The sequence below is a fragment of the Phoxinus phoxinus genome (assembly GCF_949152265.1).
Source record: "Phoxinus phoxinus genome assembly, chromosome: 19".
NCBI classification, from domain to species: domain Eukaryota; kingdom Metazoa; phylum Chordata; class Actinopteri; order Cypriniformes; family Leuciscidae; genus Phoxinus; species Phoxinus phoxinus.
The window spans coordinates 924284-936413 of NC_136894.1; the positions used below are offsets into that span (position 1 = coordinate 924284).

Consider the following 12130-nt stretch of genomic DNA (forward strand, 5'->3'; position numbering starts at 1 on the left):
ACTTTATTACATTTACATGTCAAGTGTTCCTGGAAAGATTGTATATTAATTTGATTAGTTTAAATTACATATTCAAGGTATTAAATTACTCGTCGTTAATTATATTATAGCCTCTTATTAATTAACCATAACCATAACCATATAATGAATGTTTTGAAACGGCTCCAGAAACAAGAGTGTGTTGTTCTGCAGGTGTCTTAATGAGGCTCCCTGTTTCAAACACTTAATACTTACAATTAATACAGGATTACACGCATATAAAAACACGTAGGGATAATAATTTCCCTTTTTGTGCTTCTATAATTTTACAGTTTCTCGGATATTTTTAATTAAAAAAAAAAAAAAAGTTTTATCTTGCAATGTAATTTTACAGAGAATCGTTTCATTTGTATTCACATTTATTCGTTTTATTTGTTTCATTAATGTGCATGCATTTATTTGATTAGTTTTACTTTTATTTCGGAGCGGGGGAAATAATATTAATATGCCAGTTTTCCAGCGCAGAACGAACCGCATCGCGCGCGCGACGAGAACAAACCAAAGTTTAATACAGTTTCGTGAGTTTAATGATGTTGAAGCTTCATTCCCAAGTCACTGTAAGACAAAGACTAGCCTGTTATCTTCGCTTAGACCGATGGCAGCATGTGACATATTTCCGAAGAAACACTCAGCGCGCGCGCACACACACACGCACACACACTTAACAACACAGATCGCGCTCGCGCTTCTACATGCACGCTCATCTCAGCTGATCTCACATGACAATCTCCTCAATGATGATCCCTCAGATGATCAGAGATCTGCTCTTGAGTTTAACTCACCATGCTCGAGTAGTGGACCAACATCTGCTCACACACACACACACACACACACACACCAGCTCCAAAGCGCCGGTTATTCGCGTTAATAAAGGCCCGTGATCACAGATCCATCAACTCTCCTCTCCTGAATGAAGCTGTTTATCAGACTGTCCCTGTTCATCACACACACACACACACACACACACACACACACACACACACACACACACACACACACACACACACACACACACACACACACACACACACCAGCTCTTATAGCACTACTGAGGGGAGGGGGAGGAGGGGTGCACCTTAAAGGGACATTAATTAATTACTCTAAATTAATTCAGTCTGATTCGAAAAATCAATTTTTACTGGTTTGGTTCGGGTTAATGGTTCACCAAAACTTTATTGATAATTATTTTACATTTTCTAAATTTGATTTAGGGTTAAATCTGTTGTTTATAAATGTGATACAGCCTAGTAGTTTTAATCACGTGACTATCTAACGTATTAGGTCTGCTATAGCAAAACTTCGTTTTTTCACAGTAAAATATAAACATCGGTTTCTGTCGCCAAACTCGGTTGCAGGATGATTCCAGAAGGCCTACCTGTAAGCAGTACGGCTCTGTCTTGGTCCGCGATTTCCACAACATGATTCTGGAGAAAGAAAGTTCGTCCTTTGTTGATTTGAAGACGAGAGAGAAGAAGAGACTCGGAGACTCTGAGTCCTGCGAGAGATGAGTGAGAGACACCGCAGAGACACGCGAGTTTTACTGACAAAACACACACTCCAGTTATGAGAGAGAGAGAGAGAGAGAGAGAGAGAGAGAGAGAGAGAGATGGGGGGGGGGAGAGAAGGGGGGGGGAATGGGGGTAAAAGAGAGAGAGAGAGAAAGAGAGAGAGAGCGAGGAGGGAGGGAGAGAGAGTGTGTGTGTGAGAGAGAGTGTGTGTGTCTGTGTGTGTGTGTGTGAGAGAGAGAGAGAGCAAGAGATGGGAGGAGGATAAACTTGTGTGTGTGAGACAAAAGTGATCCTGATTTTGTCTGGCAATGAATGTTTAAGAGCAGAAAATGGCTGTGTTTTTCATTTTTTTTTACTACTTTTTGGATGATGACTGAAAAAATTATACACAAAAAAAATGTATGCATTTCAATTAATATAAAATTCCATCAAATGGAATATTAAAAATTCTATAATTTTTATTTATTTATGTATAAATCATAGTGGAAATGGGCCATTTAGTTTATGTGATTCGTATTCATAATTATTTTTTTTTTTTTACAAATCTAAGTTTAAGATTTATACTAAATGTTTTATTAAACTCTGTTTTTTATCTCGTTTAAAATTCTTAATTCATAATATGTATGATTATTCAATTCAATTCGACAGAATTTTACTATTAATTGAACTATAGTCTACATCTTGAAAAAAAGGCTAATTTTTTTAAGTGTATGATCAATAACACCTTTTCCATTACTTTAACTCATCAAATGTAAGCAATTTCAACTTATGTATTTTTTATGTATAATGAATCTTGTATTTTAAGTTATATGCAGCCAACTCAATTATACTGACAGATTTACGGCAGCAACTGAACTTAAGTTTGTGTGTTAATTTGACACTTGTTTTGACACTAGGCAGATCTCTCTGTTTGGAGACACAGAAGTAGGCTTTTATTATTTATTATTATTATTTTGTATATTACCTTCAATCATCATTGAGTGGTTATGAAGAGCCAAACAGCATCATGTGACCGGCGCTGCTGAGATGGCACGACATTGACGGGTAATTGATTTTTCAAGCAGTAACAAACCAAAACATTGTTCTAAATCTGGTGTAATTATTACAAATGCAGATTCAAGAGCTCATACTAATGGAGAATAATAACTATATGTGCACAGCTGTTCAAAAGTTGGGGATCTGTGTGATTATTTAATGTTTTAAAAGTCTCTTCTGCTCACCAAAGCTGCATTTATTTCATCAAAAATAAAGTAAAATTTTTTTTTTCTATGTGAATATACAATTGTGTAATTTATTTCTGTGATCAAATCTGAATTTTCAGCATCATTACTCCAGTCTTCAGTGTCACATGATCCTCCAGAAATCTGTATAATATGATGATTAAATCACATTTATGATTATTATCAATGTTCATTTTTATGTGGAAACTGTGACACTTTTATTTTTCAGGATTCTTTCACACAACAGGATAAAAATAATATAAAAAGTTATTATAAACGTATTAGTGATTATACCCTAAAATACTAATAATAAATCCATGTTGTGCAAATTTGATGAGACAGTTTGTTAGTAAATCCTCCCGTGTGTGTGTGTGTGTGTGTGTAACTCTAGACTGCAGTAAGGGCGCCACCTACTGGACACACCAGGTCATGTACACACGACACTGCCAGGAACATTTCTATCAGGATTTGCATTCATCATGTGAGCGTCTGGATCAAAATAATACATGAAATAACACTTCAAAAGCAAAAATATTTTTATTCAACATTCTGGAGCGTATGCATTTTGAATGAGACTGTTATTAAGTGCGTGTGCTGGACAGAGTTCTGCTGAGCCGAGGCATCCCCTGAGGAGACGTGTTCTTCAGCAGCTCACGGGCCTCCTCCAGACACACCGGACTCTGCCGGGCCACGACACACAGAACCTCCTCCAGAACCTCGTGAGAAGCTCGGTCCGAGAGGCGGCCGCTGGGCCCCAGCCGAGAGAACAGGTTCTGGAGCCACCGGTCGTCCCGGATCAGGCTGGGTATCCAGGACTGGACCCGGACACAGGCGGCCAGAGCCTGCAGACTGAGCCTCCACAGCTCTCCGGCCTCTTCCCAGCATTCCTCCCACAGGACGCTGATCCGGGCCGCTTCCCGGGCCGGCGCCGACTGCACCGCGCTCAGCAGAAAACACAGAGCCGAGGAGAAGAAGCGCCGCTGGCCCGGTCCAGGCTCTGCAGGGAACCAGTATTAGCAGGTTTGGGATATTTGTGCGTGTGTGCTAATACTTTGCTGTAGTCTAACGCTTACTTTTTATAAACACTAATACTTTAATAACACTGTTAAAATGTAGTCGTGTGGTATTTAAAATAAAAAATTTAATAAATAAATTAATAATTGAAATAATAAACATTTATCAGTCGGTTTTATCGGTTATCAACAAGCAGGTTTTGGATTTTGTGCGTGTGCATTTTCCGTATTTTTACATTTCTGATGCACTAATAATTTAATAACACTGTTAAAAGTAATCTTGTAGTTTTTAAAATAATTTAAAATACATTTCTTATTTCTAAATAAATTTTTTTTTTAAAAATAACAATTTATTGGTTATCAGTCATAACTTAAGCAACAATAAGCATGTTTTGGATATTTGTGCGCGTGCATTTTCCATATTTTTATATTTCTAATACCTTTGCTGTAGTCTAACGCTCACTTAAAGTTACTTTTTATAAACACTAATAATTTAATAACACCGTTAAAATGTAATATTGTAGTATTTAAAATTATAAAATAAAAATGTATTTCAAATTAAAATAAATACATTTCTAAATAAAACTAAATAAATAAGTTTCAATAACAAACGTTTATCGGTTATCAGTCATAACCCAAATTTTCTTTTTACATTTGATTAATATTAGATATTATCATTATTTAATATTTTATTTATATCTGAAAAGTATTTTATATATTTATATTTTACATTTAATATTTTAATGCATCCCTAAACACATTTTAAAGATGTATTTAGAGTCAAAATTCCTTTAATTACTTAATACTAATTTCTGCTCTTATTGTAAATGTTTCATTGGTGGACATTATTCATAAAAAAACAGTAACAGTCATATTCATATTATTCCATCAGAATGCATTAACTTGCTCTGTTTTTAAAAAAATATATTTTGAATTTTATTTTATTTGTAAATGAAATGAATTTTTGTATTCTGAATGTTTTTATTCTAAATATTCTATTCATTTTAATTTTAGTTAGAGTAATTTTATTGTGCGTTTTTATGTTTTTTTTACTTAAACATTTTTTTAAATAGTTTTTATAAAAAGTTTAAATTAATTTTAGTACTTAAACTAAACAAAAATAAGTAATGTTGCCTTGGCTGAAATAAAATACGTTTTTTATTTTAAAATATTTTATTTTATTAATGAACGACAACGTCTTTTTAAGGCTTTAACTTTAGCTAACTATTATAACCCTTGCCAAGCAAACTTACATTTTTACTTAAAACCTCTATATTAAATTAATAATGGTTAAAATAAAAAGGTACATCCCACTAACTGAGCAACGGTACCTGTGGACGCGGACTTCAGTCGGCCAATCATGAGACCCAGAGTGCAACAGTTTGCGGAGAAGACCAGGAGGCGTGGCTTATGAAGAAGAACAGGAAGTGCTTCGCTCAGCAGGTCCTCCAGAGCCACGAAACAAGGATCATTCCTGAGAGAGAGAGAGAGAGAAAGAGAGAGAGAGAGAGATTCGGTGTGTTTCTCTACTGTCCACAGTGACCCTTAGTAATGTGTGTGTGTGTGTGTGTATGGTATAAAATGTTCTAATTTGTTACACGGTTCATTTAAATTTAAGTCATGTTATAATATTTAAAGGTGCACTGTGTAGTTTTAGCAGCATCTAGTGGTGAGGTTTCGAATTGCACCCAACAGAAGTTACGGTGGCCGACAGGAAGTGATGTCGTCGTCTGAGACAGCAGAGAGCAGCCAGTTCAGCAATGAGGTTTCTTTACAAAGATAAATTAAGAAATTAGGTTTACTTGATTATTCAGTAAAACAATGTTATTGCGAATATTATCGTTACTTGTCCATCATTGTGTCAGTGTTTTATTCGCTGACTTTAGCGCTTCTTATCATGAAGAACAACATAATGACGAAACACGTTTGTCCGTTCAGGGCCACCGTAGAAACATGTCGGTGTAAGCGGACCCGCGGTGTGTGTCGAGAGAAATGCTCATTCTAAGCTAATAAACGCATAACGGTTCATTAATTAAGGTCTTCATACACCACTGAAAACATGTTATGAATATGATATTGCATTTCTGTCAACAGATCCTCCTGAATATTACACAGTGCAGCTTTACGTGAGTGAGTTCTGCTGTTTACCTGACTCGCTCTGGCTCGGTGATGGCGAAGTTGAGTAAAGCTGAACACGCGGTTTCGAGACTCGGGTCTCGGGTCACCGTCTTCCCGCTCTGACCTTTCAACGACCCCCAACCTGTCCTCAGAAAACCCACGAGCAGCGCCGGAGTCTCCAGAGAGAGAAGAACCCGGCGAGGCCCGTCTTCAGCCGAGAGGTGACACAGCGCTGGCAGGAGATATCTAGGACAGAGCATTTAGACATGATGCTGTAGTTCAGGCTCGACTAGAACATGTTCTCCTGCTTGAATGTTGATTATGTTCCTCATATTCTCCATTGTTGCGGCTCCTTACTTCCCAGTCTGTCAGTAACGCTCCGTTTACTTCCTGTCTCTATGAAGCCCCTCCTTCTGAAAAGCACTCTGTGCTCTGATTGGTCGGCTGGAGCAGTGTGTTGTGATTGGTCGAGCGCTTCGAGTGTGTTTGGGAAATGTCCCGCCCCTTACTATAACCGCCAGTTTAACACACTACTAACTAACTCAACCAGGCCCCACCCCTTTATTCTGCATATTAATTATTATAATGAGGAATATTGTGACGTGTTCCCGGGAGAAACTCGAGACTACAGTGGAGGCGTTTTAGGAGTTCAGAAACACTGACTCTGATATAGAGAAGAACTGGAGCTTATCATGATCAACATTACACACTAAAGATGAAGATGGGAAATAGCATAATTTAAAGATTCGTCTCTCTTACCGAAGAGGAGCGTCACTGCTCCAGGTCGCATCATGTGATCTGTTGCTGATGGACATCTTTGACATCCAATCAGAAAGCCCCTTGCCTTCCCCGCCTCCTTTAAAGTGACTTTTCGCATAGCCAATGAGGAACGGCAGGAGTTCAATGACATCATCCTTCAGACATGCGGTCTCCTCCGCGAGCCAAGCACACAGCGAGCGGAACGTGGCGAACAGGAACGGCTCGTCGTACGCGCTCTCGTCCACCTAAAGGAGAACAATTAATAAGAGCTTTTAATTTCATAACATGAAAACATGTTATAAAAATACATTCCTATTCAATTTAACAGAATATTCTTCAATTTTTTTAAATAATATATATGGTAACACTTTATTTTAAGGTTACGTAGTACTTCCTATTGTAATAAAAATAAATTCTGCATAATTACAAGAATCTAACCCTAAACCAAAGTAGTAAGTATATGATGTAGTTAATTAAATAATTCATCAAAGAATCATGAAAACAAATATATGCAGCAGCACAACTGTTTTCAACGCTGATAATAATCATAAATGTTTGTTGAGCATCAAATCATATTACCGTATTTTCCGGACTTTAAGTCGCACTTTATTTTCATAGTTTGGCTGATCCTGCGACTTATAGTCAGGCGCGACTTATATATCAAAATTAATTCATACTGACTGAGATGAAGCAAGAGAAAACATTACCGTCTGCAGCCGCGAGAGGGCGCTCTAGTTAGCGGAGTTGCTCAGAAGCGACACCGAGGAAGAACTCGATGTATTCAGTGTTGAGGAGTGAGATCGGGAGCTGGTGAACTTGCTGACCGGTAACTTGCTGGACTCGCTGGCTAATGTTAGTTTAGCATATTCAGCCTCAGGTATATGTGCTTTATGCTATTGTGCCGCTGAATAACTGTTAATGTGTTACGCTAACACACCGGACACTATTCAGCTGGTGTTCTGTGTTCTGTGTTGTGGAGCCGAATAACCTTTCCAGATTAAATGTCTGTTCTTGGTCTTGGATTTTGTGAAATAAATTTCTAAATAAATGCGACTTATAGTCCAGTGCGACTTATAGTCCGGAAAATACGGTATACTGATTTCTGAAGGATCATGAGACACTGAAGACTTGAGTAATGATGCTGAAAATTCAGCTTTGATCACAGGAATAAATTACACTTTACTGTATATTCACTTAGAAAACAGCTGATTTACGTTGTTTTAAGTTTTAAACATTAATAAATCTCACGACCCCAAACTTTTGAACGATGACTTGCATGTTTAACCCTTGCATTCCCACCTGCTTCAGATAGTACATCTCAGAGAAGAAGGCCTCCTTCAGGACTCCCAAGACCTGCCGGCTCTGCTGAAGACTCAGGCCAGCGATGGCCGTCAGTGGCGGGACAGGATTCGAGGGGGCAGAACTCGATGGCGCCCCCTGTGGCGGGACAGGATTCGAGGGGGCAGGACTCGATGGCGCCCCCTGTGGCGGGACAGGATTCGAGGGGGCAGGACTCGATGGCGCCCCCTGTGGCGGGACAGGACTCGACGGCGCCCCCTGTGGCGGGGCAGGACTCGAGGGTGCAGGACTCGACGGCGCCCCCTGTGGTGGGTCAGGACTCGAGGGGTCAGGACTCGACGGCGCCCCCTGTGGCGGGGCAGGACTCGACGGCGACCCCTGTGGCGGGGCAGGACTCGACGGCGCCCCCTGGTTGCAGGCCTGCTCCATCGCCGCCTCCATGATGCGATAGCACGCGGTGAGCGTGTGCTGGAGCTGCGGGTCGATCTCAGTTCCCGGCGACTCTTCTAAACCCATCCTCACCTCCACACACGCCCGGTTCACCAGCAAACAACAGAACTTAGGCGGTCCCGTTGACTCCCATCCGAACAGATCCAGAAGGCAGGCGGATGCCACTAAAACCGGGCCTAAATGCTCCTTACTGATTTTTCCCTGAACCAAAGGCCGGAGCGAACCCCATAGACGACCCACGATCTCCTTAAGCGCCTGGTTTTCCGACTCGACCCCGGGAGGAGGGAGAAACAGTGGGAGATTTGTGCACATCGTTAATCGGGCTTGTTTGGAAGCTTGGGAGAAGTTTTCCGAGACGATACCCAACAGCGAGAGCAGATCAGACGAGTGTTTATCCCAAGCTCGCAGTCTCACGCTGGAAGATAACATGAGTCCCAATAACGGAAGCCCTTTTTCATGGCTAAGAGTTTGATTCTTGAGTACGGCTCTGGTTAGCGCCGGAATGGCTCCGCGTGTGAGAAGCTGATCGGGACCTTGCGGTAAAGCACATACAGCGCTTAATACCTGGTAGCAGTCGCAAGCTAACGCCTCATCAAGGGTGTTCTGGGAATCTGTAGCACTCTGGGATCCGGAGACGCCCTTGGATTCATTTGTTCCCTCGGGCCGGGTGGGTCCGTTCTCCACAACGCTCAGGATCAGAGGGATTGTGCTGAGAAGCTGTGGATGCGCGACCATGCTAGCGTCCGTGCTAAGAGCCGCCAGAAGAGCCGAGCCCAGAGAGATCAGGTCCTGCGGGGGTAACCCGGACCCGTCTTCGCCCCGGAACGCTGTGACCAGAAGACGTGCGGGAAGATTCAGGCCGACCGCTTCGAAGATCCGATGGAGAGTCCCGGAGTCCAGCTGTCCGGCCGGACACAAGCGCGTGATCTAAACACACAAGAGAAAACAACTTATGTTTCCATTCAGAGTTGGGAATTTCAACCCTCATTCTTCCCTCGGGTCATTTTAACCCGATTTTATTTAATAAATTGAATGTTCGGCAGAGGGGTCCAAGACCCTATGACTTTTGTCGCATTTGAACCACAAATACAGATTTTTTTTAATGGATTCGAGGAGTTTTGTGGTTGAAATGTAAAAAAAAGTAACAAATCTTTCCCTCGTGTGTCAATTTGACCCCCTTATGAATAAATGGAATGCGATGAATGCTTCAGTACACATAGAAAAACCTTTTTAATAGTGTCTACATGTGTATCTGAATGCACACTGAAGCTAAATGACTTTAGGACCCAGAGGAACAGCTCATCTGCTCCATATAGAGATATAAGGCCATCTAGAGTCATGAAATATCATCTTATATTATTATTTTTCCACTAGAGGTCGGCAAAGACACTCAATGTAAGATATTTAGAGTTTAATTTAATTTTTTTGAATCTAATTTGAAAGAATGTGAGGAATGTGCTTAAATTACTATTTATTTATTATTCATTGATCAAATCTAGAAATTTTAAGGTAATTAAAAGACAAAAAATTACAAAAAATCTCCAAAAAATTGCATTAAAAATATTTTCAAAATTAAATAAAATAAGCTTTCTGGACAACAAAATAATAATTTTAGGGCTTCCGTCGGGTCATTTTGACCAGTGAGGGAAAGATGCGTTACAAAGTGCGAGGAAAGCATGAGGGTTAACTTTGGAATATCGCATAAAATATTTACAAATAAAGCAGCATTTCCATCCCATGTGTTCAAGAAGACAAAATCATGGGAAAATAAAAATGAAAGTTGCTGCAATCGGGCTTTTATTCCTCCATCATGAATGAGAGCGCGGCGGACGGAGCGCAATAAACACTGTCATGTTCTCTGGCGTTTGGGACATTTTTATGTTTGTGTTAATTACTATCTTTAAAGCATGAAAGGGAAGTTGCACTGGTCTTCCCTATAGTGCCGTATATCGAGTGAAACGCTTCAGGAACAAGAACACATGTGGGCGGGGCTTGATTTTGTCTTGTGGTTTGCGATTGGCTGATCTCATGTGACTGACAGATTGCTCCGCCCTCATCATCACAGGCACATGAATTTAAAACACCGTGCACCGATAATGTAATGCAATATTACATTTCATGGTGACTTTATATTAAATAGTCACATATATAATTGGCCACCAGAATAAAAACCATGCCGGTCGATCACTGACGCAGATGAAGAGGATAAGATGTTGTTTACCAGGAGCAGCGCTGCTAAAACATGGCTGTCGTTCTTGGCATGAGTGAGAGCGTGCAGACAGCGCTCCAGAACCTCGCTCTGAGACCGGGACAGCCCACAGCCGGACCCTTCCAGCGCTTTCGGATCCGCACCGGCCCGAGTCTGCGGGTCGAGATGACACCCGTTCTCTGCCATCTTCTGCTCCAACCTGTGAACAACCATGAACATCAGAAGATATGCTGTTAGTAACGACTTCAGATACTAGCCCAAGTGCATGAGCCTGTGGTGCTTTAGCACGTCAGATTCGGGACTGAAAAATGCCTACGTCAGACTCTGAAAACAGGCCAGCAGGTGTAAGAGTGACGTCAGGTGGAATCAGGCATTAAAAGAAAGAAAATTAAAAGAAAATTATGACAGAAAGTTGAAATTACGACAAAATTTTTAAATGATTACATCCTTATTGAAATTAATACTTGTAAAGTCACAATTATGACATCAAAAAGTCAAAATTATAAAGAAAAAGCCAAAATTACGACCCTAAACCAAATATATTACATTAAAAAGTCGAAATTATTCTATACTAAATCAAAAGGATGACACAAAAAGGCGAAATTGACATACTAAATCAAAATTATGACATAAAAATTAAAAATGACGACATAAAAAGTCTAAATAATTACATACAAAATCAAAATTGACTTAAAAAGTAAATTATAACATCAAAAGGTCGACATTATGACACTAAATCGAAATTATGACATTAAAAAGTCGAAATTACGACATACTCCGTCGATATTATTACTCAAGTCATATGATAAAGGTCACAATTTCACAATTTTTTTTAAAGCTCGTAATTATGACTTAATATGTCAGAATTTCGTCTAAGCATGTTATAAATTCAACTTGTCTCATTATTTCGACTTTTATCTCATAATGACTTAATTTTTTGAGTTTTTTATCATTTCGATGTATGACTCAATTAGCAGGTTTAAGAGTTTACGTCAGGTTATCACAGAGCTGTAAAGGCAAATGACGGTTGTTTATGTTATTATTATTGAATTATAAAGAACTAATACAATACGAGTGGACTGAGTAGCGAGGACACATAAAGCTAAACATATTTTAAAACCATATTCAACACATATGAAGGCTTTAAATTATACGTACTTGAGTAAATCAAATCAAAAAGGCATAAATTCATACCATATGCAGTGAACGAGGCAGGATTACCGCAAACACACACGTTGAATATACGTGGTGGTGAAGTAAAACCTCGCGAGACATAACGAGAGTACGCGATTTCAAAATAATAGTATGCGGTAAAGGAAATAATATGTGCACATGATTTTGCAAATTATATTGAGAATGATGTATTACTAACATTAGAAATGAAAAATCTCAGTATCATTATGTTATATTATAATACAAATATTAACATTAATAGTACCATAAATATTATTTCATTAAATAAACTAAAAAGAAAGTGAACATAGTGCATGAATTTATAGTACAAATAGAATTAAT

At 39.4% G+C, this 12130-nt stretch overlaps 2 protein-coding genes across 2 annotated transcripts in view; both read right to left on the reverse strand.

Moving 5' to 3' along the window:
• The window catches only part of tfap2e (transcription factor AP-2 epsilon), a 16035-nt gene extending 14441 nt beyond the window's left edge, over window positions 1-1594 (reverse strand). The window contains exon 1 of the mRNA XM_079590739.1: window positions 1415-1594. Within this exon, the coding sequence (XP_079446865.1) occupies window positions 1415-1459 (45 nt within the window). The 5' untranslated portion in view covers window positions 1460-1594. The remainder of the gene's footprint in view (window positions 1-1414) is intronic.
• Window positions 1595-3285: 1691 nt separating this feature from the next.
• Window positions 3286-11890, reverse strand: ncdn (neurochondrin). The gene is made up of 7 exons (XM_079590738.1): window positions 11810-11890; window positions 10628-10814; window positions 7957-9333; window positions 6658-6902; window positions 5929-6144; window positions 5112-5254; window positions 3286-3764 (listed from the first exon to the last, which is right to left on the reverse strand). Exons 2-7 carry the CDS (start codon window positions 10799-10801, stop codon window positions 3349-3351), a joined length of 2571 nt encoding a protein of 856 aa, XP_079446864.1. The 5' UTR covers window positions 10802-10814; window positions 11810-11890; the 3' UTR covers window positions 3286-3348.
• Window positions 11891-12130: the final 240 nt, after the last annotated feature.

Excerpts from the sequence above, each read along its gene's own strand:
- ncdn (XM_079590738.1), bottom strand. The coding sequence starts at position 10,801 with ATGGCAGAGAACGGGTGTCATCTCGACCCGCAGACTCGGGCCGGTGCG. Across the intron at positions 9,334-10,627 it reads TTTTAGCAGCGCTGCTCCTG|ATCACGCGCTTGTGTCCGGC; the intron begins GTAAACAACATC and ends TTGTGTGTTTAG. Across the intron at positions 6,145-6,657 it reads AGCAGTGACGCTCCTCTTCG|ATATCTCCTGCCAGCGCTGT; the intron begins GTAAGAGAGACG and ends GCTCTGTCCTAG.